At 40.9% G+C, this 27,152-nt stretch overlaps 1 protein-coding gene across 5 annotated transcripts; it reads right to left on the reverse strand.

Moving 5' to 3' along the window:
* LOC100666969 (zinc finger protein OZF-like) lies at window positions 1–27,140 on the reverse strand. Of its 5 annotated transcripts, none has more exons than XM_064280447.1 (5): window positions 27,094–27,140; window positions 22,648–22,884; window positions 13,106–13,229; window positions 11,805–11,931; window positions 3–11,452 (listed from the first exon to the last, which is right to left on the reverse strand). In XM_064280447.1, exons 2-5 carry the CDS (start codon window positions 22,648–22,650, stop codon window positions 9,913–9,915), a joined length of 1,794 nt encoding a protein of 597 aa, XP_064136517.1. In that variant the 5' UTR covers window positions 22,651–22,884; window positions 27,094–27,140; the 3' UTR covers window positions 3–9,912. The 5 variants fall into 5 exon arrangements, with proteins under 5 accessions (XP_064136519.1, XP_064136518.1, XP_064136517.1 ...); XM_064280445.1 differs by lacking the exon at window positions 27,094–27,140 and adding an exon at window positions 26,693–26,825; XM_064280446.1 differs by lacking the exon at window positions 27,094–27,140 and adding an exon at window positions 23,129–23,484.
* Window positions 27,141–27,152: the final 12 nt, after the last annotated feature.

Below are 27,152 nucleotides of genomic sequence, written 5' to 3' on the forward strand. Positions count from 1 at the left end.
TCAGAATTCTTGAGAAGACTGGCAGTGGGGAGAACTGTGCTGTCAGTCCTCGCAGCTTGGCTAACTCTGGGTAATACACATGACAAGGAGCCTTTTATTTAATCCTACAGCCCTTATATATGCAGTCAGTTGGTAGGGGACAGACTTTTTTGGATATGAGTTGCATACAAAGGGAACATGTTTCCTTTTACCCCTCTGAGCTCCCGAAAATCTCAGAATTTGGCCCTCAGTCAGGTCGAAGATGACATTTAGTAAACATTTGTATATGTTGTATGAGAAACACTAGATGTTGTATTCAAGATCTGATTTCAAATTCCAAATTGATCCTTATTTTGATTTTGGAAATACTGTACAATTTTAGTTTTTTCACATGTACCATGCTGGGGTACTGTTAAGGTTAAATAAGAAAATGTATGTTATAAACACTTAATTCAGTATTTAATACATTTGTTTTCTGTATTTTTATTCTTTTCGCGATAAGCACAAATGCTAAGCCACTTTTAGTCATGACAGTGGGCCTGGACATGACCAGAAAGTAACTGAGTTCAAACAACTTTGAAAACCATGCAGTACAAATATATGGCATTATTTTGAAATGTGTTCATAAATGATTTCTTTCTCCAGGACTTTGAAGCATTTTACATAAGCAATGCTTTTGGTTTTTCCAGATGTCTGTGGCTTACTGACATCAGTTATGGTGCAGCAGGCTCACATTTTGAGATATTTGTCATTTGTGTGACTAGGAGAACAAGCCACAACCAATTAGAAGTTTTTCTGTTGCAGGTCATTTGACACTCTTCATGTAAACCTGACACATACACCCTCAACTGTGTATGTACCCAAAAAGCAATAAATCGTCTGGTGATGCAAAAATCTCAATGCTATTTTTGGACAAACATTTGGTATGTACTTATCATGAGCCAAGTGTGTCAATGCCTTGGAGCCAGACCACTAGAAACGCGTCCGTAATTGAACAAGGTGGGTTTATGACTCTTTAACTAAGGTGAATGCACCACAAGGGGAACACTGGCATGTCTTAATATGAAGCTATTAGAAAAGAGCCTGTGTGAGGTGATTTTGTGGAAGATTTTGGCTTCCAACCAAAAGGTCAGTGGTTCAAATCTGCCAGCCATTACTTGGAAACCCTATGGGACAGTTCTATTCTGTCCTATATGGTCGCCATGAGTCAGAATCTACTGGACAGCAATGGGTTACTCGAGTTTGCTTTGGATTGAATGTTGCAAGAAGTGGGGGTAATTCTACGGTTGGGTATCACCATAAACCTTCTCTATGGAGAGGCCAGACCAGACTGTAAAGGCTAAGGCTGTAATTGGCAAAGAGGCAGCAGTCAGTCACATTAACCAGAAGTGGGGATGTTTAGTATGCTGTGGCTTGGATAATATTCATACCTTGTATTCAGACGTGATTGCGAGTGGCCTAACTCTCATCTTCATCCACTGGAGTCCCAGAATGGACTTGTCTGATGTTGATGTTCTGTTGAAACTGTTTTAGTTCAACCGGTGAACAAAGCTTTGAGAACCTAGTTGCCAGGCCAATTTGTAGCAACACCAAGACCTAGCTGATAGTCCCAGGTCAGTTCCTACTCACAAGGCTGGAGCAGGCATATGAGGATGCAAGGTAAGTCCTTCAGCAACCGTTTATAAAATTCACTCATTCATTCCTTCAAACTTTTATTAAGTATCTACTACATAGATACCAGGCATAGAGATAAAAAGATACCTGAGACCCAGCTGTACCCCTTGAGAGACATCAGGGATGGTGATGGAGACAGGAGCCAACTCAATGTGATAAGTTCTTTAATAGAAATTTGAGAAAAGTATCACAGGATGGTCTAACTACCTGAGGAAAATACAAGATGTTTTACAGAGACAATGGCATCCGAGTTTGTTCTTGAAGGATAAGTTTACCATGAGGATGAGACTGCTGGCGGGGAATCCTAAGTGCAAGGAAGAGGGTGACAAGGTTAGGGAGTGCTGACAGCTGAGCGTGGTCTGTGTAGGAGTGCAGATGTAGTAAATTAAAACATGAATGCTTGGTTATGTTGGAATTTCTGATAAACAATAATTTTTACTGTAAGCCTATCTGATTGTCAAAGAAAACTTAGATGCTGGTTTAGAGTGAAACAGACAGGTTTATTAAGGGTTTAGAGAAAAGATTCAAATTGGGATCTACTCTGCCCATCAACATAAAACCACGGATTTCAAGGCACAATCACTACACATTTTATATGGTTTTAAGAACAGAACTTACAGTATTTCGATTGGTTAGGCTTTGGTTGAGGTTGTTTCTATAGTTTATGCCCCTTTTCTCTTTCCAACAAATTTAGAGGGTTAGGCTAATGTAGACTTTTACTATAAAAACGGATGTCTAAAGGTACTCCTAGGAGGCTTGAAGTACATCCACATGTTATATTACAGCCATCCAAACAGGACAGAGTCCAGGTATGGGACTTATCATTTGGGTTTGAATTGGCAACAGTGGGGTATCTTGATCCTCCATATGAAAAAAAAATTGCGTCCACATGGGGCACATACTATGTTGGTCCCATTATTTTCAGCTGGGAGAGGGATGGCTGGACTTATTTGTTCAAGCCAAGTCTGCCAAGAAGTTGTCACAAATAGACAGTTTTCTTAACGTTAGCTAATAGTCACATTTGAACGTAAAGAGGCTTTATTTTTTATTTTTCTGTAAACATACTTTTAAATTTTCTGAAAAAAGCCATGTTTTAAAATCTAGGAGGGGCATTATATGAAATTAAGCATTCACTGGAGAAGTTAGCTGTTCTTAAATAGACCCATTCCCAGCAAGAGGTTTGTGCTAGGAAAAAAAATACACAATCTACCACAAATATTATTCTTTTAAAAAAGCGAAAGCCAAAGCCACTGCCGTCGAGTCGATTCCGACTCAGTGACCCTATAGGACAGAGTAGAACTGCCCCATAGAGTTTCCAAGGAGCGCCTGGCGGATTCGAACTGCCGACCTCTTGGTTAGCAGCCGTAGCATTTAACCACTACACCACCAGGGTTTCCTCTTTTAAAAAGTAACTGTTAAATTCTGAACTTTCATCTTGAAATAATTATTTTAGATCTTAAAAATTAGTCATCTCAAAAGTAATTAGCTATAAAAATTACTTTAGTCAGGATGACTTGTTTCTAGAGAATAGAGCTATATATGATAACTGATTATTTTTATCCTTTTGAGGACAAATATTTACTTTCTTTACAAAGCATAACATTCTTTTCGTTAAGAAAAATGTAACTTAAATGTTATAAAACAGTATTTCTGTATGGATGTGAAATTCACAGCAAAATGAAATAGCCAAGGACAATTTCCTATGTAGGTATTATAGCATCTTTGCAAAGATCTGAGTAATGTTAAAACAGGATGACTTACAAGAAATCTAGCCGTATTTAGTTATCTTTTAGGGACTTTATACTTAATTATCTGCTGGAGTTTCTACGAGTCGATTCTGACTCATAGAGACCTTTTAATTGCATTACCTTTAGGTTTTCTTTAGCACCTACATTTTAAAAAATTATATCAATAGCTTTTATTTACTTAATAAAAGCTTCAAAATATAAAAATATTAATTAAAAATAATATAGTAAGACAACTTTAAAGGCTGTAAGTGTTAGGTGGGGGTAAGAACATGTAGCAGAGACAAAAATTTAACATGGAGGGAAATTTCTTGACTTAGGGATAAGGGCATTTAAATGTAATCCTATAAGGATTACCTACGGCAGTAGGAACGGGAGTCCAAGGACCTTAATACCCTGCATATGCATGGGGAAGAAAGAAGTGAGCATAAATCAAAAAGTAACACATGGAACAGTATTAATTTACTAATTCCAGTTGATAAAATGTTATTTTAAAGTCTATTAAGTATCAAACAAAGAGCAGCTACTTTAGGGTTTCTACACAATATACCTTATAGGGGAGAATATCAACTTGTTGAAGGATAATCAAGATAAATAGGAAAGTAAAGATTATAAAGCTTAGTTCAAAAATCTCATCTACCTGCATGGAGTCTCATTCTAGATGTGTCTGCTTCTGTCTTAGCAGTCTACTCCTGTTTACTGAAGTTTGTTGTTGAGTGCTGTCAAGTCGGTTCTAACTCATAGCAACCCCATGTACAACAGAACGAAATACTACCCAGTCCTGCATCATCCTCACAATCGTTATACTTGAGCACATTGTTGCAACCACTGTGTCAATCCATCTAGCTGAGGATCTTCCTCTTTTTCTCTGACCCTCTACTTTACCAAGCATGACGTCCTTCCCCAGGGACTGATTCCTCTTGATAACATGTCCAAAGTATGTGAGATACAGTCTCGCCATCCTTGCTTCTTGTTCTTTTGGCAGTCCATGGTACATTCGATTTTCTTTGCCAACACAATTCAAAGGCATCAATTCTTCTTCCGTCTTTCTCATTCATCCTCCAGCTTTTGCATGCATGAGGTGACTAAAAACACCATGGCTTGGGTCAAGTGCACCTTAGTCTTCAAGGTGACATCTTTGCTTTCCAACACTTCAATGAGGTCTTTTGCAGCAGATTTGCCCAATGCAATGCGTCTTTTGATTTCTTGACTTCTGTTTCGAAGGGTGTTGATTGACCTTGACAACTCCAATCTTTTCTCCATTTATCATGATGTTGCTTATTGGTCCAGTTGTAAGGATTTTTTTTTTTTTTTATAGTGAGGTGTAATTCACACTGAAGATTGTGGCCTCTGATCTTGACCAGTAAGTACTTCAAATCCTCTTCACTTTCAGGAAGCAAGATTATGTCATCTGCATAATGCAGGTTAATGAGTCTTCCTCCAATCCTGATGCCCCGTTCTTCTTCATATAGTTCAGTTTCTTGAATTCTTTGCTCAGCAAACAGATTGAATAGGTATGGTGAAAGGATACAACCCTGATACACACCTTTCCTGACTTTAAACCCTGCAGTATCCCTTGTTCTGTTCTAACAACTACCTCTTAATCCATGCACAGGTTCTTCGTGAGCACAATTACATGTTCTGAAATTCCCACTCTTCACAATGTTATCCATAATTTGTTGTGATCTACACAGTCGAATGCCTCTGCGTAGTGAGTAAAACACAGGTAAATGTCTTTCTGGTATTCTCTGCTTTCAGTCAGGATCCATCTGACATCAACAATGATACCCCTGGTTCTGAATCCTCTTCTGAATCCTGCTTGAAATTTTGGCAGTTCCCTCTGGATATACCTCTGCAGCCACTTTTGAATGATTTTCAGCAAAATTTTGCTTGCATGTGATATTAATGATACTGTTTGGTAATTTCTGCATTCGGTTGGATCACATTTCCTGGGAATAGGCATAAAAGTGGATCTCTTCTATAGCTGGCTGGACAGGTAGCTGTCTTCCAAATTTCTTGGCATAGGCGTGTAAGCACTTCCAGCAATGCATCCGTTTGCTGAAACATCTCAATTGGTGTTCCATCAATTCCTGGAACCTTGTCTTTTGCCAGTGCCTTCAGTGCAGCTTGGACCTCTTCCTCTGGTAACATCAGTTCCTGAGCATATGCTAACTCCTGAAATGGTTGAATGTTGACCAATTCTTTCTGGTAGAGTGACTGTGTATTCCTTCCATCTTCTTTTGTGCTTCCTGTATCGTTTGATATTATCCCTATAGAACCCTTTAAAATCTTACAACTTGAGGCCTGAATTTTTTCTTTGGTTCTTTCAGCTTGAGAAATGCCAACTGTGTTCTTCCTTTTTGATTTTTTATTTCCATGGCTTTGCACATGTCACTGTAATACGTTATAATACTTTGTTTTCTGTTCAGCTCTTTTACCTCATCAATTCTTCCTTTTGCTCTAGCTACTGCATGTTCAAGAGCAAGCTTCAGAGTCTCTCTGACATCCATTTTGGTCTTTTCTTTCTTTTCTGTCTTCCTAATGACCTCTTGCTTTCTTCGTTTATGCTGTTCTTGATGTCATAATTCATCAGGTGTTCGTTCAGGCATTAGTGTTCAATGTGTGAAATCTAAAGATGGTCTTTAAATTCAGGTAGAATATATTCAAGGTCACATTATTTGCTGCTGCGAACTTGTTCTGATTTTCTTCAGTTTTAACTTCAACTTGCATATGAACAACAGATGGTCTTTTCCGCAGCCAGCCCCTGGCCTTGTTCTGACTGATGATATTGAGTTTTTCCGTTGACTTTTCCCACAGACACAGTCAATTTGATTCCTGTGTATTCCGTCTGGGAATGACAACTTGAAGTGCAATGACACTGCATTCACTGTCAAAAAGAACATTTCAAGATCTACCCTGAAGTACAATGCTATTACTGACAGGATAACATTCGTATGTCTACAAGAAAGACCAGTTAATATGGCTATTATCCAAATTTACACACCAACCACTAAGGCCAAAGATGAAGAAATTGAAGATTTTTACCAACTTCTGCAGTGTGCAAAATTGATCAAACATGCAATCAGAATGCTTTGATAATTACTGGTGATTGGAATACGAAAGTTAGAAAGGTGATCTATAGTTGGAAAATACGGCCTTGGTGATAGCAACGATGCCAGAGATCACACAACAGAATTTTGCAAAAACCAACGACTTCTTTATTGGAGTAGGCGAATTTGAGTCTTTTTGTTGGCTGGACAGTCTAAACAGGAACTACAGTCTTTAATTGGGAGAGGTGTATTCAAGGCTTAACTCCCTGTGACTTAGCAGCATAAAGATATGTAAGGAGAACTACATACAATCTTTTCCAATGAGGTCCCAAGGAATCTTTTAACTCATGTCCATTTTTAATATACATAGTCCTCTGGAACAATATCAGACAGATTTTGGGTTTTTGATTTTGGTTGTTAAAGACTTCTTTAATCTGTGAAAATATTCCTTAGAGTACTGGATTAAGGACTTACAATATTTAACAACATTAGAGTCGGTATAAGCAACAGGAAAGAGGTCCATGTGGTTTAGAAGAACTACTTTTTATCAGAGTCATCTCAGCATTCATTTTTTGTAGTTGATAGGTGGAATTATTTAAACTACTACAGTGTCTCTTAACCTACAGGGCATTCTATAACCAGCATAATGATATTAAATTAAAACAAATCAAACCCGTTCCTTCAAGTTGATTCCGATTCATAGCAACCTTACAGGACAGAGTAGAACTGCCCCATAGGATTTCCAAGGAGTGCCTGGTGGATTCGAACTGCTGACCTTTCAGTTGGCAGCCGTAGCTCTTATCCACTACGCCACCAGGGTTTCCGTAATGATGTTAGTTACTGAAATAACTGATGATTACATTAAAATAGGGAAAGGGAAATAAATTTTTTTTGTATTTAAAAATTAGAACATTGAACATCAGTAATATTCTCATAAAGACCTATGGTAATTCTTTTATTTTACTCAGTCTCATGTACGTAATCTTGGTTCCATCTTACGCTGGCTTAGCAGCAACTTGAAAAACCTCAAAAGTTTCTACACAAGAATTCTAAAACTCCCAGTCCAGTCCAATAACATCCCTGTCTGAAGTATTATACTCCTTTTCACAAGTTTATATAGTCTATTTTAGGTTGAAACATCAGCAAGTCAGCAAACTAAAACTTACCTGTACATGACAAAACTTAATTAACTTATGATAATAATTCTAAAAAGGTATAGTTACAGGCAGAAAAAAGCCTAACAACCTAACCTCCCAACAATGGGGAAATTACTGGCAATTCTGGGAGACTGATGTGGTTAACATCAGTAGCTGGCATGCAATACGACACTGCTGAGGTAGGCACATCAGGTGGAGCAGCAGTCGCCAGTCTAGTTCAGCCCAGTAATTAATCGCAGCCTCAGCTCCTAGACTGGCACACATTCCAGGAACCAGAGAATTACCAAAAGTAGGACTGTCTCAAAATACAGGCTCTGGGCCTGTGCTGGACTGAAGTTTCATTACTGCTAGGTCATGCTGTGGGTCCATGTGGAACTCCAAAGAGGAGCCCTCCTTTCATGGAAACCCTGCTTCTCACAGTACCACTTGCATGGGGCATTTTTGTGAGGTAGCAAGTATTTGGGTCAAAACTTTCTGTGCAGTTTTCTCATCAATAATCCAAAGATCGTAACAGTTGTGGAGGATGACAGAAGTAATGGAAAAAAATGCTCAGTAGAGCACTACACATACGACATAATTGATATTCTCTAGGCAAACACTGCTTTGCATACAAAGAAGACTAAAAGGAATTACCCAAAACAGCATGAGCCGTGGGATACTGAGTGATTTTTCAGTTTTCCTTTAAATTTCCCGTTGACATCATATATTCTACAATGACAACATATTGCATTATAATGTGAAAACCTATAAAAACTTAAAATAGTTGATAAAAAGAAAACACACCTCAAGGTACCAATGTGTTGATGAGACTTTATAATAAAGACAATCTTTATATAAAAGAACCAATACACATTTTGATACTTATCCAAAGTCATATAACTGAAAGGTAACTTGGCTTTGAGTCACAGTCTCTGCATGTGAGATCTCACAGGGATCCTAACTGAGACAAGACAGTGAAGGATTCCCTCATCTTTGACATTTATAGTATCAAGCCGCAGTGTAATACTTCACATTTTCTAAGATTTCAAAAAGATCGATAGATGTTTCCATAGTCTTTACATATATATGATTTTCCAGAAGTTCAACTTCTCACATATTTGTTGGTGATGTTGTTAGGTGTCATCGAGTCAGTTTCAACTCACAGTCACCCTATATACTACAGAATGGAACACTGCCCACCCCTGCACCATCCTCACAATTGTTATCTTGAGCCCACTGTTGCAACCACTGTGTCCATCCATTTCGTTGAGGGTCTTCCTTTTTTTCACTCACCCTCTACTTTACCAAGCTTGATGTCCTTCTCCAAGGACTGATCCCTCCTGATAACATGTCCAAAGTATGTGAGATGAAGTCTCGCCATCCTTGCTTCTAAGGAGCACTCTGGCTGTACTTCTTCCAAGACAGATTTGTTTGTTCTTCTGGCAGTCCATGGTGTATTAAATACGCTTTGCCAACACCGTAATTCAAAGGCGTCAATTCTTTTTTGGTCTTCCTTATTTATTGTTCATCTTTCACATACACACGAGGCGACAGAAAATGCTATGCTCCGATCAGGCGCACCTTAGTCCTTAAAGTGACATCTTTGCTTCTTAACGTTTTAAAGTCTTTTGCAGATTTGCCCAGTGCAATGCGTCATTTGATTTCTTGACTGCTGCTTCCATGAGCACTGAATGTATATCCAAGTAAACTGAAATCCTTGACAACTCACATATTTACTAGAAGTAATTACTGAATGTTTTCCCATATGCATGAATCCTCACATCTTGGAAAGTACATGAGGAAAAGCAAAAACTTTTCCATATCACATTGTTTACCCTCCATGGGTTTTCTCCCATGGGTTTTTCTTCAGGCTTTTTAAAAGATAAGGATTACCAAAAGCCTTCCAACATTACTTACGTTTTCCCTTCTAGTATATGTCCTCACATATTATCAAAAGGGTGAGTGAAAACTGAAGAGCTCCCCTCATTCCTTAAGTACATAAGGCCTCTCTCCTCTGTGAATTCTTATAATTTTACTGAGGAATGAAGAATAACTAAAGGCTTTCTCACGCTTACATTCACAAGGCTTCTATTCACTGTGGGCCCTTGTTTAGTGAGGCATGAGGAATAACCAGACTTTACACATTCCTCACATACATAAATATCTTTCCACTAAGATTTCTTTTGTGTTCCTTGAGGTAAGAAGGAATAGCAAAGACTTTCCCAAATTCCTTACATCGATAAGGTTTCTCTCCACTGTTCACTGTTCTTAAATGGTGAGATATGAGGACTAGGGCATTCTGACATTCTTTATACTCATAAGGACTCTCTATACTGTGAACTCATCTATGGTTAGTGAGGGATGAGGACTGATTAAAGGCTTTCCCACATTCCTATAATAAAGTCTATCTCCACTGTGAGTTCTAGCATGTTTTCGGAGGGATGAGGAAGACCTAAAGGCTTTCCCGCACTCCTGACATTCATAAGGTCTCTCTCCACTATGCGTTCTTAAATGTCTAGTGATGGATGAGTAATCACTAAAGGATTTCCCACATTCCTTACACACATAAGGCTTGTCTCCACTGTGTGTTCTTATATGGCTAGTGAGATGTGAAGACTGACTAAAAGTTTTCCCACATTCCTTACATTCATAAGGCCTGTCTCCACTGTGTGTTCTTATATGGCTAGTGAGGTGTGAGGACTGACTAAAAGCTTTCCCACATTCCTTACACTCATAAGGCCTGTCTCCACTGTGAGCTCTTTCATGTCTAGTGAGTTGTGAACACTGACTAAAAGATTTCCCACATTCCTTACATTCATAAGGTCTGTCTCCACTGTGCGTTCTTATGTGGCTAGTCAAGTGTGAGGACTGACTAAAGGCTTTCCCACATACCTTACATTCATAAGGCCTGTCTCCACTGTGAGCTCTTTCATGTCTAGTGAGTTGTGAACAGTGACTAAAAGCTTTCCCACATTCTTTACATTCATAAGGCTTCTCTCCACTGTGAGCACTTACATGTCTAGTGAGATATGAAACCTGACTAAAGGCTTTCCCACATTCCTTACATTCGTAAGGCTTCTCTCCACTATGAGTTCTTATATGTTTACGGAAGGATGAAGAAGAACTAAATGCTTTTCCACATTCCTTACATTCATAAGGCCTCTCTCCACTGTGAGTTCGTATATGTGTAGCGAGGAAAGAGGAACGACTAAAGGCTTTCCCACATTCCTTACATTCATAAGGCTTCTCTCCCCTGTGAGTTCGTATATGTCTAGTGAGGTTTGAGAGATAGCTAAAGGCTTTCCCACACTCGTTACATTCATAAGGCTTCTCTCCACTGTGAGCTCTAATGTGTCTAGTGAGATCTGAAACCTGACTAAAGGCTTTCCCACACTCTTTACACTCATAAGGCCTCTCCCCACTGTGAGTTCTGACATGTTTAGTGAATGATGAGGAAGAACTAAAGGCTTTCCCACATTCCTTACATTCATAAGGCCTCTCTCTACTGAGAATTCCTGTATGTTCAGTGAGCGGTGAGGAACAACTACAGGGTCTCCCATAATCCTTACATTTACAAAGATTCTCTCTTTCAAAAGGTTGTAGGTAAGAGGAACAACTGCAGTCTTCTCCACATTTGTTACAATAATGTTTGTATCCAGTGTGAGATCCAATGTGATGCTCAAATGATGAATGATCCATGATAGCTTTTCCACACTCAAAGCACTCAGAAGGACTTAGTCCAGTGTGAGTTCCTTTGAGGCTAGCAAGATTTCCAATCCAGCTGGATGTTTTTTCACATTGATATTCTTCAGTACTTTTCTTTAGTCTACTTTCTTTACTTTCATGGAGGTTCTCTACTGTACATATTCTGTTAAAAAACAGGCAGTATGTTGTTAGAATTAAAGCTGTTACCATTTCACAATTACCACACAGAGTGAATATGTTTTCTGCCATGTGTTGTCTCATGTTGCACAGGCTGAATCATCTCACAGAGTCTTACAATTACTGTCACAGTGTTTCTAAATAATGGAGCTCTCCGATAATTATGTACAAGTGAAACGTTTCAAATACTCAATTATCTGACTCACATTTATGGGAATACTGTGTTGTGAAAATTATATGAACATACCATTTTAGTTAGTTTTCTACACACACACAGAGAAATGTCATGACACCTTAGGACTCTCCTGAGGCACTGCTCACTGTCATGTAATACTCACCTCATATGCTCTCCCTGGTTGTTGTGCTGACATTCAATGCCATGGAATACACAGATTTCTCCTAACATGGAGAACCAGGAGTCATTCTTCATGGATAACTTTTTTTCGTTATTATCCTGTTGAAAAACTGACCCAATAATTTTTAGTGCAGTTCCACAGTAGGAAACAAAATGGCAAGGAAATTTTTGAGGCACAAGGCATGTGTGAAGAAAGGCTTTGAGGCACTTGGCTGTTACACGACTTTGGCAATGGTCAAAAGGTTAAGAAATTTACTAATAACTCCATGACAAGGGAGATGGATAGTTACATAAGTAGGTTGTAATTAGGAAAGCAAAATAAAAAGGTATTGCAAACAACGCATGTGTGTAAAGGTAATATTAAAAGAGGAAATGGCGAGGTCTTTTCCCATAAACACAGAAAGCATGACAGAGGACTGATGAAAAATCAAAAGTCAGGTCAGGTATGTGTCTAAGTTCTGCTCCTAAAACTAAGAGAGATTATTTCAAGTTGATTTCTTCAAATGTGATTCCATCCCCACAGTGCATCGAAGAATTCTTGCTTTCCTGGTGCTCCATGACACTACAGCTCTGGATAAGTCCTATGTCTACTCTCCAAACATCTTTCCCTTGCTTCTCAATGAGAAAATTTAATGTAGTCCATACAATGCTCACAGAGAAAGACAGATCATGAGGGAGGATAGGGAAGCATATTTCCCTGACACTGCACCAATACTTTGGTCTCCACGATTTCTATAGATGGGCAGGCATGAATTTATCTGCTGCAAAATCATCACATCAAATTTGTAATAAACATGGTAAAATGCTAACAAGATACCAAACCACAAATTTCTCTGCCTCAAAGTGATCCCTGAAGTCAATCCTCACACACTTACAACACTTAAAGAGCCTCAAGGATTTTAACCCTAAGAAAAACAGAGTCATTTTAATACAAGAAGCTCTGATGGTGCAGTGGTTAAGAGCTTGGCTGCTAACCAAAAGGTTGGCAGTTTGTATTCACCAACTATTCCTTGGAAACCCTACAGGGCAGTTCTACTCTGTCTTGTAGGGTCACTATGAGTCGGAATCGACTCGACAGCAATAGATTTGGCTGTTTTTTTTAATACATAGATTTTTACTTTCATGGGGAAGCCACTAGATTCTAAGCCCCACGAGAGCAGGGAAAACACTTGTCACGTTTGCCAATGTCTTCCAATTCCTCAACCTAAATCCTATAAGAAGGTCAGTGAGTATGACATATTTATTCACTAAGGAAGTAAATAAGAAAAATGAAGCCAAGCTTACCTGAGTCCAGGTTCCTGAAGGTTTCCATCATCACATCTCGGTAGAGTTCCCGCTGAGAAAAATCCAGCAAAGCCCACTCTTCCTGGGTAAAGTCCACGGCCACATCCTCAAAGACCACTGAGTTCTAAAAGATCACACATATTCTGGATCAGCAAGGTACCATCTTTCCCAATGTGTGCAAAAGGATGGCTGAGGCTGACGGTCCTGGGGAACTGAGATTTCACAGGGAGGTCACACAAGGTTCTGTGTTTTACTATAAACTTTGCCAATCAGCCTCATCCCTTTGCTGTCTACATTTACCTCCCGGTGGTGTCATTCTCTCTTACAGATTTAACAATATTTGTAACACACTGAACTTATCTATGCACAGTTTGACTATGACCAATTCCAGTCTTATTCCTCTTTGCATTTATGGCTCAGAACACGTAACAGAGGGGAACGAATCTTCTATGAATTAAAGACTTATTTCCACAATCAGATCTTTTCTTTGTGGAAAAGAAGAATTTCACCTTCTTCCATTAAGACCTACCAGAACACACAATAAAACATAAAGCACTGGTGAAAGGAGGATGAGATATTAATAAATGCCAATGGTCTACTGATTAAACAGATAAAGTAAGCATCAGAACCAGACTCAGATATGGCAGAGATTTTGCAATTACCAGACTGGGAATTTAAAACAACTAAAAAAAAAATTTTTTTTTTTTTTTTTTTAACACCACCACCTAACAACAACATGATTCATATAAAAAGGCTCCAATGTGAAAAGTAAACTACGTGCACAAACAGATGGGTAATGAGAGCAGAGGGATGGAAACTCTCTAAGAAAAATCAAGAGGAAACCCTAGAAACCAAAAACACTGTAAGAGAAATGAAGAATGTCTTTAAAGGGATCATCAATAGGTTGGACACAGCTAAGAAAAAATTAGTGAGCTTTAACATAGGTCTAATAGAAACCTGCAAAACTGAAATACGAAGAAAAAAGAATGAAGAAAAAAGTGGAAAAGAATATTCAAGAACTGTGAACCGAAAGATGTAACACATGCACAACGAGAATACCAGAAGAGAGAACTATTTGAATAATGGTTAAGAATTTTACAAAATTAATGACAGAGCCCAAACCACACATCTAGAAGTTCAGGGTATCGTAGTTGCTATAAACTTCTGCTTGATTCCAAAGGTGGCTCTGCCATTTTCTGCTTGGTTTTTTCCTTTGGTGTTTTCTTGCAGACAAGGCAAGACCTCTGTCCCTTTTCTCTCCATCTCTTTAGTTTTAATATTTGTCTTTATATATAAAATGGATTTCTTGCAGACCAAATATTTTCTATTTTAATCATTTTATTTAGAGTGATCAGTGTCACATAGTTGCATTGGCATCAACCTGGACACCCTTTCCTTTTTGTCTTCCACTCTTTCCTGCCTTCTCTTGTTTTAACTGAGCATTTTATGTAATTCCATTTTCTCTCCATATTTAGCATATATGAACACAAAGGAGCAGTGGTGGCGCAGTGGTTAAACGTTGGCTATAAGTGAAAGAACTGTCAGCAGTTCGAACCCACCAGCTGCTCACTCTGTGGGAAAAAGACGTGGCAGCCTGCTTCCATGAAGATCACAGCCTTGGAAACCTTATGGGTGCAGTTCTACCCTGTCCTATTGGGTCGCCACGAGTCTGAATTGTCACAGCAGAACAAAACAACAACATGCAAACACCAAGTTAAAAAAAGGTGACTTCAAAATGGTAGGAAAGCTTTGTGGAATGTTATAATTGCTCATGCCTCAACTGCTCCTCGGTTAGGTGGCAGTTTGATAGCGGTAGCAGCCCGCAGACCCAGAGCGGGCTAGAGAAAGAGAGTAATGAAAACACGGACAAAGAACTAAAGGAAAACAATGTGTTAACAAAATGAGAAGTCCCTGGATGGCAAAAAATTAAGCACTCAACTACTAACGGAAAGGTTGGCAGTTCAAACCCACTCAGAGGCACCTCGGAAAGCAGGCCTGGCAATCTGCTTCCAAAAGGTCACAGGCTAAAAAATCTTGTAGAGCAGCTCTACTACACACACGGGATCACCACTAGTTGAAACTGACTCAACGGCAACAAACAAGAAAACGAGAATATTAATAAAGAGATATTATAAAAAAGAAGCGAATTTTGGAACTAAAAAGTACAATAACTTAAGTGAAAAATTCACTAGAGGAGTTGAATAACATATCTCCGTAGGTAGAAGAAAGGCTCATTGAACTTGGATATACGACAACTGAAATTGTATGAAGAGCAGAAGAGAAAAACAATGAAGAAAAGTGAACAGACCACAGGGATTTGTGGGACATCAAGTAGACTAACACATGCATTACAGGTGTACCCAAAGGAAAAGCACAAGAGAACAGGGCAAAAAGAATATTTGTGGAAATAATGGCTGCAATCGTCCCAAATTTGATGAAAGACATGAATCTGCATATCCAAAAGCTCAATCAACGTCAAGAAAGAATAACTCAAAGACATTAGCACTGAGAGAAATAAACTGTGAAAAGGCAAAGAGAATCTTGAAAAAAGCAGAAGTGACACACAAGGCATTATCAATCAAATTAACAGAAGTCATGGACATCAGAAGGCAGCAGGATGACATATTTAAAGTGCGGAAATGCAAATCAAAACTACAATAAGATACCATCTCACCCCAATAAGACTAGCATTAATCCAAAAAACACAAAATAAAATGTGTTGGAGAAGTTGTGGAGAGAGTGGAACACTTATACACTGCTGGTGGGAATGTAAAATGGTACAACCACTTTGAAAATCAATTTGGCACTTCCTTAAAAAGCTAGAGATAGAACTACTATATGATCCACCAGTCCCACTCCCTGGAATACATCCTAGAGAAATAAGAGCTATCACAGGAATAGATATATGCACACCCATGTTCACTGCATCAGTGTTCACGACAGCAAAAAGACAGAAACAAACTAGGTGCCTATTAACAGACTAACGGATAAATTATGGTATATTCACACAATGGAATACCACGCATTGATAAAGAACAATGATGAATCCACAAAACATCTCATAACATGGATGAGTCTGGAAGGCATTACGCTGACTGAAATCAGTCAGTTGCAAAAGGACAAATATTTTAAAAGACCACTATTATAAGGACTCATGAAAAGGTTTAAACATAGAAGAAAACATTCTTTGACGGTTACGGGGGTATGGAGGGAGGGAGGAAGAGGGGAATTCACTAACTAGATAAAAAAAAATAGATAGTAGCCAAAAATTATCTTAGGTGGTGGGAAGGACAACACACAATACAAGGGAAGTCAGCACAACTGGACTAAACCAAAAGCCAAGAAATTTTCTGAACACAACCGAACACTTTGAGGGACAGAGTAGCAGGGATAGGGGTCTGGGGACCATGGTTTCAGAGGACATCTAGATCAACTGGTATAACAAAGTTTATTAAGAAAGTGTTCTGCATCCTACTTCGTTGAGTGGCTTCTGGGGTCTTAAAAGCTTGGGAGTGGCCATCTAAGATGCATCAACTGGCCCCAACTCACCTGGAACAAAGGAGAATGAAGAACACCAAAGACATAAGGAAAATATTAGCCCCCAAGGGACAAAAGGACCAAATAAACCAGAGACCCCACCAGAAGAACTAGATGGTGCCTGGCTGCCACCAATGATTGCCTTGACAGGGAACACAACACCGTGTCCCTGAAGCGGCAGGAAAAATGTGTGGTGCAGAACTCAAATTCACGTAAAAAGATCAGATCAGACTTAATGGTGTGACCGAGACTAAAGGAACCCCAGAAGACATGGCCTCCAGACTATCTGTTAACCCAGAACTAAAACCATTTCCAAAGCCAACTCTTCCGAAAAAGTTTAGAGTGGACTGTAAAACATAAAATAATACTTGTGAAGAGTGTGCTTCTTAGTTCAAGTAGATACATGAGAGTAAATGGGTAGCTCCTTTCTGGAGGTGGGATGAAAAGGAAGAATGGGACAGGAGCTGGTTGAATGGACACAGGAAACCGGGGGTGGAAAGGGGAAGTGTGCTGTCACATTACAGGGACTGCAACTACGGTCACATGATGATACGTGTATACATTTTTGTATGAGAAATTGAGCTGTAAACTTTCACCTAAAGGACTATAAAACAAACAAAAAAAATCCACTGCTATTGAGTCGATTGCCACTCACAGCAACCCTACAGGACAGAGCAGTACTGCCCCACAGGGTTTCCAATGCTATAAATCTTTAAGGAAAAGACTGCCACATCTTTCTGTGCTGGAGCGGGTGCTGGGTTGTAACCATGACCTTTTGGTTAACAGGCGAGCTGCTGAACAATTGTGCCACCAGGGTTCCTAATAAAAAGATTAGAGTGTGCTTTTACAACACTGTTCTACCGAAACAGTTATTGCCAAAAAACTCCAAATAATTTTATTCTTCTTAGAACTTCACAGAAAATACTTCAAATGTCCATGAATAGCCAAGATGTTCTAAGGAATACTGCACGGGGACTTGTCCAAACACACACGCACCCCCCCACACACACACCCATCCACACACTTTGTGTGTGTGTGTGTATAGCTATAATAAGTTAGGATAGTATAAGACTATACAGATAGATCATTGGGGGAAAAAAAGGCCAGGCACAGGCCCACCTACCAACATGGAAAGTGGTGCCATGATGGAGGAGGCACTGCAGGGCATTGCCAGAAACTACTGGCGCTTCAATATGTGGGGTGAAGTCAACTAATTATCTAATTGGGATAATTAAAGCATCCCTACCTACTCCGTATGCAAAAGTCAATACCAGACAGATAAGCACTAAATGTGAGAATGAAAATTGTTAACACTCAGAAGTTATATAACGAGTGATTCTATGATATCTGGACAGAAAAAATTCTGAAATAAGACATAAAGCAGGACACTGACAAAACTATATCAAAACTCAAAACTATTCATCGATGGGCAGCAAAATGTGAGTGCGTAAGCTACATACTAGGAAAAAATTTTCAACACATATAAATAAGAAACATATTTCCAGGTGCTATAAAGAAGTCCTGAAAAGTCACGAAAAGATGAACTAAAAGCGGGAAAACATGCACAGCCTTGTCAGTACTGGAGCAGTTTAAGGTAACTGCAGAATAAAAGCAGAGTATGATACTATTTCATACCCACTACAAAGCAGAAATTAATTCAATAAACCCCACATTGTCAGGCACATGAAACCAATAAAATACATACACACTATGGGGGAGGGAAACTGGGACACTACATCTGCGTGTCCTAGTAAACTTAAACTTGGCTATCGTCTGCAACTGAGTAGTTTCCCCTCACGAGTGTTACTGAGCAAGAGGCCCTGGACCTGGAAAGAGACTGAACAGAACAGCACTAGTCACAACAGGGAAAGCTAAACTAGAACCACCTACATTTCATAAACTGCTGCGGTGGGATGGATCACTCTTCTGTGGCCTTTCTAGCCATGGTCTTGTAACCCCCACCCAAGTGACTGGGCAGGACTGTGCGACAGGGTAGGACTGTGTGATAGGGTAATTGTGGCCTACCAAAGGGATTGGTCAGTTTTGCCATCCTCCTGGATGTGAAATAAGCCACCCCAGAGGTGGGAGAGAGAAGACCTATCACCACCAAGGAAGAACAGCCAGGAGCCAGTATGCCCTTTGGACTCGGGATCCCTGCACTGAAAAGCTCCTGTAACCAGGAGACAGAGGGAGAGAGACAGAGGGTGCTGTAACACCAAAGACAGCGAGACCCGGCAGCAGAGACCCAGCATGGTGGGCTTCCAGCCCATGGAGAGAGAAAGCTGAGAGGCAGGGAGAGGCGTGCCTGCAAGCACCACTGGAAAGAGGCTGTCCTGACGGAAGAACTGTATTCTGAGTGTTCTTCAACCTGAATCGTAACTGTTACTTCCCTAATAAATCCTATAATCATGAGTATTGTCTGTGAGTTCTGTGTGACCATGGCAATGAATTGTTGAACCCAGCAGAGAAGTAGAGAGTGCCATGGGAGGGACAGGGTGGTGTTAGAACTGGTAAAGATGGCAGAGAGAGGGGGTCTGTCTGACCTCGGCATCATAGGAATCAGCCTTGGGCTACTGATCTCGATTCTCCTTTCCCTTGGTGAAATTAGAGGAGGCCAGACACCGCCCCCGTGTCATTTTTACAGCTGTACAATGGATAGGTAAATTGTGGCCCATTCATCAATGGAACACATATATACAGGGAAACATGGGTAGACCAGAGCTTAAAGACACCAACATGTACGAAACTCAAAAACACCACAAGAAAAACAAGTCACTAAAGAACGCATACAGAGTAAGCGCGTTCACAGAAAGCTCAAAAGATGCAAAAACCCAACAATATATATTTTAAGAATTAAGACTTGGATGGTAAAGCTGTAATAATATAATAACAATAAATTTCTAATATAACAGAGAGTAGTTACCCCCAGGTTAATGAGGGGCAGGACACACTGGGCGGCTCTAGGAACTCCCCAAGTCCTATTTGTAATCAGGTGTTTAGTGTTATTAAACTTTACATGAAAAGTTTCATACATTCTTTGTTTAGAATATACAGTAGAGGGAGCCCCGGTGGCACAACGGTTAAGTGCTCGGTTGCTGACCAAGAAGTCGGCAGTTCAAATCCACGAGCTGCTCCTCGGAAACCGTATGGGGCAGTTCTACTCCGTCCTATGGGGTTGCTATGAGTTGGAATCGAGCAGACAGCAACAGGATTTCTTTTTTTTTTTTTTTAGTTTTACAGTAGAAAGTTTAAAACATTATTTAGAACTGGGAAAGAAATGTAATTTTCACATATTAATTCTACCAAGTAATCTGACAGTCCCTTCAGGAGGGGTTTCATACTTCAACTTTTTATATCTGGGTCTCAGAAATCTGCATTTATATTCACTAGAGCAAGTTTTGGAAACCCTGGTGGCGTAGTGGTTAAGTGCTACAGCTGCTAACCAAAGGGTCGGCAGTTCGAATCCGCCAGGCGCTCCTTGGAAACTCTATGGGGCAGTTCTACTCCATCCTATAGGGTCTCTATGAGTCGGAATCGACTCAATGGCACTGGGTGATCTGGAGAGCAAGTTTCATAAAAGGAAAATATTGGAAACTACCCAAGTGTCTACTCATGGTGGTGAAGTTAAAAAAAAAAAAAAAACGAAACCAAACAAAAAAAGGAAGATACAGCCACCAAATGAAGCATTACGGACTTTTATACAACATTCGACTTAAGCTGTCTATCTATTGTTACAAACAGATCTACAGGATAATTTGTTACCTGAAAAAAAGCAAGTGTAAATTCCAAGTATCTTTGAGCAACAAAGTGGGGAAAGTAAAAACTTTTAATTCTCTTTGCTTGCATTTATATAAAGAAATACTGGTAAGATAAAAGAAAAACGATTGACAATAAAGCTGGTTATCTAAAGGTAGCTGGTGAAGAGGGTCTGGATGAGAACGAGTTAGGAACAAGCCTTCATACAGTATGCTTTTTAAGTTCACGTGGAGATTTGAACTTCGAAGGTATAATCTGTTGGGAAACATAATCATTTTTCTTTTAAACATATATAAATCAAATGCGATATTTAATGTGTTTCCCAGAAATTTCCATTCATAAGTATTGAACCATTTAAGATTTAATCATTCAGGGCCTAAGTGTTTGAAAAGGTCTAATAATATGTATGGAAACCCTGGTGGTGTAGTAGTTATGAGCTACGGCTGCTAACCAAAAGGTCAGCAGTTCAAATCCATCATGTGCTCCTTGGAAACCCTATAGGGCCGTTCTACCCTGTCCTTTAGGGTTGCTATGAGTCAGAATTGACTCGATGGCAACACTTTCGATTTTTTTTTAAATATATGTATACAAATCATAAAAATGTAAGTCAGAGTTTTGTGTTTAGACCCAGATGGGTAAGACGAGGGCTATCAGTCTGTGATGGTTAAACTGTGTATCAACTTAGCTGGGCTGTGATTCTTAATGCTTATACGTGATCATTCTCATGATATAATCTGCTGTGAGTAGCCAATCAGTTGAAAGGGAGTTTCCTCGGAGGTGTGGCCTGCTTCCAAATAAAAGCAGACACTTTGGCTTTTTGCTCGCTCTGAGTCCTGCAGCCACCTCTAGTTCATTTGACCTCCGGCTCTTGGGACTTGAACTATCAGCTTATCTGCTGATCCTGGGATTCGCTGATCTTCACAGACTGAGAGGGGGAGCGCTGCTCTCCAACCTGCTGATCAATCTTGGGTTTGCCAGCCCCTGCGGCTATGTGAATCCAGAGAAGCCTCCCTCCTGATCCATGGACTTGGGACATTCCAGCTTCTACAATCACCGGAGCTGTTTCCTCGATAGAAATCTCTTTCTATGTATATTTATACACTTTACTGGTTTTGCTTCTCTAGAAAACCCAGCCTCAGACACAGTCTGTACATCCATTTTCTCTCAATCAGGAGAATATTTCCAAGATGGTGAAAAGATTTAAAATATTAGGGGTTCTGGCATAATATAGTAAATGTAGTAGGAATCTTTAAGATCCTTCTCAAGATTTAAGTAAGCTTTTAGAGCATCTTTTCCATCAGTTAAAATAGGCATTCCTCTGTGTTTCAGAAGTTTTATACCCACTAAATTCAAAAATTCTCAGTAAAAGCGTAACTGCTCTTGAAATTTGTTTCCAATGAAAACTATGACCCTGAGAACTTAAATACACCAATATCATATCCTGAGCTGCTTTAGCAAAAAGAGCACTTTAACTTTAGCTTATAATCCACAACTGTGAGGAGCAGTCAAAAATTTTAGAAACCTAATACCAGCTCTAGGCACAGGGAGCCTGGGAGGACAGGGACCTGGAGTGGGTATAATGCTTCTCACACACCTGAAAGACTGAAGCAAAACTACTCTCAATTGGAAAAAATAATGGTTTCGGAGACTCCAGACATGATCCAGCAGGACTCACTCACCTGCCTCATTCCTGTGCTGAGGTCATGAGAATGCCAAGCCCCACAGAGGACCCATAAAGAGTCAGGATTCTTCCCTGAATAACCATCTCTCTTGTTCTTTAACCCATCACACTGTGTGAGAGCTGGAACTATAATATTAGAACTGCATAGAAAAGGCTCCAGTGCCTGGAGGGAGCCAAGAACACTGCTGTGAGGGGACAGGATGGCTTTGGAGGGTCTGGGTCTCAGCCTCCTCAGCCAGAGCTGCCCTGTCTTCTGGCTCTGCTTAAGACATTCTGTCATTCAACACAGAGCACCGGGGCCCAGGGTGGAGATGTAAGGCTCCATGGTGACAGCTCTGAGAGTCACATATGAAAGGCGACCCCAGGCATCCAAGACTTGAGACACCACATATGTGTAGAGAAAGGGCCCAGTAAAGACTTAGGATGCCTCTTAGGATTTTGTCCTCTTCTGTGAACTTTTCCCTCACGAAAGATACACAGAACACAGAGTACACAGCTGGTTCCCCACCAAACCATATTTAGCCTTACCCCTTATACTAAGAATTACCCAATTCTCTGTGGTACTCACCATTTCCAGGCTACAACTTCTGGAAGTCTAAGGGAATGTCCTGTCTGAGCCCAAGAAGCCACTTCAGGAACAGGGATGGTAGTGGAAGCAGAGTCACCAGGCAGTGTGGAGGCCGGTGAATATACCTGGTGCACACAGGTGATATCTTTACTTATGACTGCATGGATGTGCAAGGCGGTCGCCCTAGGTACCCAGCTGCCTAGACTGGACTAGTTCTCTCTGTGCCACACCTGGGACCTGAAACGGAAAGAGACAAAGAGGAGACAGTGTTGAGTAAGAATGGAGTGACAGGCTGTTGGCCTTCAGCTCTTTCTCTGGGCAGGGTTTTCTTTCAGAAGCAAGAAAATGCTCCACCCTGAGAGTGTGTGCATTTCAGGCAGAACAGGCTCCATCCTTCCAGAGCATATACTTGGATCCCTCACCCAGTTAAGAAGGCCTCTTCCTTCTGGCAAAAAGATCACAGATAGAGGAATTTACTTACACCAGAGCATGAGAAGCATGCAGGCCTGGACAAGCTGGGAAATGTGACCCTGATTTCCTCCAGGGAGGCAGGGGTCCAAGGCTGAGGCTGTGTGTTCACCTATGTAATTCTGCCCCTCGTAGAAATACACACACAGTTATTTGATATCAACACGGGCGCATTTCCAGGGAGAACTATTTTTCAAGTTTAGTCAATGCACTTATCATGCTTCATCGATTTTTAATTATGTGCAGTTAAAACTCTTCTATTGAGCTTTGTTGTCTTTTAAATTTTCATTTCATATACACCACTGTGATATGTGATCAGTATTTTTCCTGCTGATTTTGCAATGAACATTTCTTTATTCCCCTTCAGTTGTTCTCCTCCCCTTCCTCCCTGCTCCCCCCACCCCCTTACTCTCAGACCATGATATAACCAGTCCCCAAGCTTTCAAGACATCAGGGAGGATTCCTGAACGCTTTCTCTTTCAACATTATAATTAATCGATGAACCGATAAACCAGAGAATCATGAAGTTTTCTCTAAGGAGCCCTCTCCCACCTCTGTTCCTGTTTCTTTCCACCCAGCTTCCCCACCCAACAGATTCCTACTCTGTTAACTTCTTGGTTTCGGGGTGAATGTTCTCTCTTGCGTGATCATTATACCAGTGTCTCTCCAATTTAAGTATTATCTTTCCTTTTATTATTTTCTCTAATAGTCCTGTCCAATTTGAATTCACACCTTTATTTCTATGCTTATTATTTTCACCATAAACTGGGAGCCTGTTAGTTATGTAGACTCTCAAGCCCCATCCCAGACCTGCTGAATCAAAATCTGCATTTTAACAACATCCCTGAGTTGTTCACTTCAACATTCAAAGTTGAGAATCATTCACTGCTCCACAGCCTGTAACTCAAGAAGTGAGCCTCTCTCAACTGATGCCCTTTGAACCATCTACATTATATCACCCACTATCTTCCTGGTACCCAACAGCCCGTATCTCAACCTGTAGGGTGCCTCCTCCAGGAAATCAACAACCAAACTGTGACAACTGGAACGAGCTCCACTCCCACTTCTGAAGCTTCAAGCTAGACGGAAGGAAGGGCACGGTTCTGGCGTGTATTAAACCTTCAGGAAATGTAAGTTGATAATGTGGAGTTATCTGAAGAACAAGCCTTAGGATTCTGAGCTAGGATAATTCAGTAGTTTTGAACGAAGTTTTGAGTTTGACATGAAGTGACTACACTATCAGTAATGTCTCCAAAGGGGAACGCCAGTCCAAAAAGGGAGTACTTCCCAAATATCTATCTCTAGGGGAGGAAGGAGAAAAATAAATGCACAGCATATGTCTACAGATGCTGAGATTTCAAATGGCATTTAATGATTTTTCCTCTATATATTTTTGAATTTTTAAAAACATGCAATTTTTCACCATTTTAAAAAATAAGAACATTTCCCTTTCCAGACTACTTTTCAACAATGGATCTTAGATATGATACCAAAAGCACAAGCAACAAAAGACCAAATAGATAAACTGAACGTCATTAAATAAAAATATGGAGCATCAAAGGACTTTATGAACAAAGTGAAGAGACAACCTACAGAGAGGGAGAAAATATTTAGGAATCACATACCTTGTAAGGGTTTAATAACCAGGACATATAAAGAACTCCTACCCGTCAATAACAAATCTTAACATCCATTTTTAAAGTGAACAAAAAACTTAGACATTTTACAAAGGAAGATACACAAATGGCCAATAAAGGCATGAAAAGATGCTCTATGCCATCAGTCACTAATAACTGATCAAAATGAAAATCACAATGCGATACCACCTCACCCCAACTAGGATGGCTACTATCAGAAAACCAGAAAACAACAGTTGGGGAGAACGTGGAGAAATTGTTGGTGGGACTGTAAAACGGTGCAGCCTCTGTGAAAAACAATTTGGGGGTTCTTCAAAAAGGTAAACATACAATTACCATCTAAACCAGCAATTTCCATTCCTAGGTATACACCCAAGAACCTTGAAAGCAAGGATGCAAACAGGTATCTTACATTACTGTTCACTGCAGCACTATTTGTAACAGCCAGAAAGTGGAAGCAACCTAAATGTCCATCAACAGGTACATGGATAAACAAAATGTAAAAAATCCATACAACGGATTATTAAACCCAGTGCCATCGAATCGATTCTGACTCATAGCGACCCTATAGGACAGAGGAGAACTGCCCCATAGAGTTTCCAAGGAGCGTCTGGCGGATTCGAACTGCCGGCCCTTTGGTTGGCAGCCATAGCACTGACATTTTTGAAATATCTGCAGCTGCTGTTTCATTCTTTAGTGTCTACATACTATTTCTCTTTTGTTCTATGTAAAATGGTATCATTTTGTTGCTCTTACTTGCAATAAGTTTGATATACAGTACTGTCTTCATTCTACATTATTACATTTGGTTTTTTTTTTTTTTTAATTTTCTAGTCATTTTTTTTTTTAGTCATATTACAGATGCCATTTTATTTACTCATCAATTTAAGCTTCACTTCTTCATGTTCAAAACTGCTTACTGTAAATCATGACTGTCTAATAACTGCACATTTCGCATTTATTTAAGGAGAGTGGCTTGTAAAATAATTACTACAAAGGAGGAGATACTTTTTGTAACACTGTAGTGCGCTGGCCCTCTAGAACCTGCTCAAGTATTTTGATTACTTTGATTACACGCTGCCCGTGATCCCCTCCTTCCCAACATTTACTGCTCTGACACTGGGAATAAGCCCAGGTTTTGCTGCAAGAAGCCTGACGTCTTCAGCCTATGAAGAAATGTGGCTTCCTGACAGCAGAAATTGTGGCTGGATCACCAGCACCCAAGCCTGCAGTCATCTCTATAAATCGCTCAGGGCCCATATTAACCTTGTTCAGCCACATCACGGTTTACATCCGGTCAACGAGGTTTGGCCACACTGTTCCTCAGACATTCAGGTTAAAAATCCCTGCCTTACAGCCAAAGGAATTCCTCAAAATGTGCCTCCTACTAAATATTTTCCTCCTGAAATTGGGATAAATAGGGTCTTAAATGCACGTCCTAGTTCCAATCATCTACCATAAACACGTTCATCTACCTTAAACACCTATAACTGTTAAAGAAGGGGAGGGAGAAGATACTCCTCATCATACAAACTTACTTTTTGTCTGACTGGTAATACTTCAGGAAAAAACAAAACACCAAACCCGATGCTGTAGTTTCCGACTCACAGCCACCCGACAGGACAGAGCAGAACTGCCCCACTGGGTTTCCAAGGAGCGACTAGTGGACTTGAACTCTGGACCTTTTCTGGTTAGGCGCCAGGCTCTTAACCGCTGCGCCACCAGGGCTCCAAGGCTTCATCAAAGTCCTGCCTTAATGAAGCACAGGAATCAAGGGGAGCCCGGCGGAGGAGGCGGCGAGCAGGGCACGGAGACTCCGGCTGACCACCCCGGGCTCCGACGAGGCCCGTGACTCTGCATTTCTCACACACGCCCAGGTGGAGCTGGCGCGGCTGCTCTGGGAACCACTCGTTTGCTAGCGAGGACGGGGACGGTTTTACCTGTCAGCGCGCCCGGGGACAAGGTGCAGCCCACCTAGCCGGCCATCTCACCCAGGCCGGGGAGGAGACAGCCGCGGCCCAGGCGAGCGCGGCGGGGTGGGCCGGGCTCCCAGAGGTGCTGGCGGCGGCAGGAAGGCGGCGACGGTGGCGGCGGCGGCGGGAAACCAGGGAAGCGGGGAGGCGACGGCGGCGGCGCTGGTAGAAAAGCAGGAAGGTGGCGGCGGCGGGAGGCCCCGGGCACAGCCCGGCTGCGTGAAGCCCCGCGGCTCCGGAGCAGCTCACCGAGGGCGAGAGGCCGGGACTGCGCAGGAGAGCGGGGACAGCACCCTTAGACCCCAGCGGGGGTCCCCAGGCCCCACCTGGTACTGGAGCCGCCCAGACGCGAACGGACACAAACCCACCTCCCAGAGGAGCCGGAGCGCGACGGAAGTGGGCGGCCGGCCGTAGACGCGCACTTCCG

This window comes from Loxodonta africana, chromosome 3 (assembly GCF_030014295.1).
Source record: "Loxodonta africana isolate mLoxAfr1 chromosome 3, mLoxAfr1.hap2, whole genome shotgun sequence".
In the NCBI taxonomy this organism is placed as follows: Eukaryota; Metazoa; Chordata; class Mammalia; order Proboscidea; family Elephantidae; genus Loxodonta; species Loxodonta africana.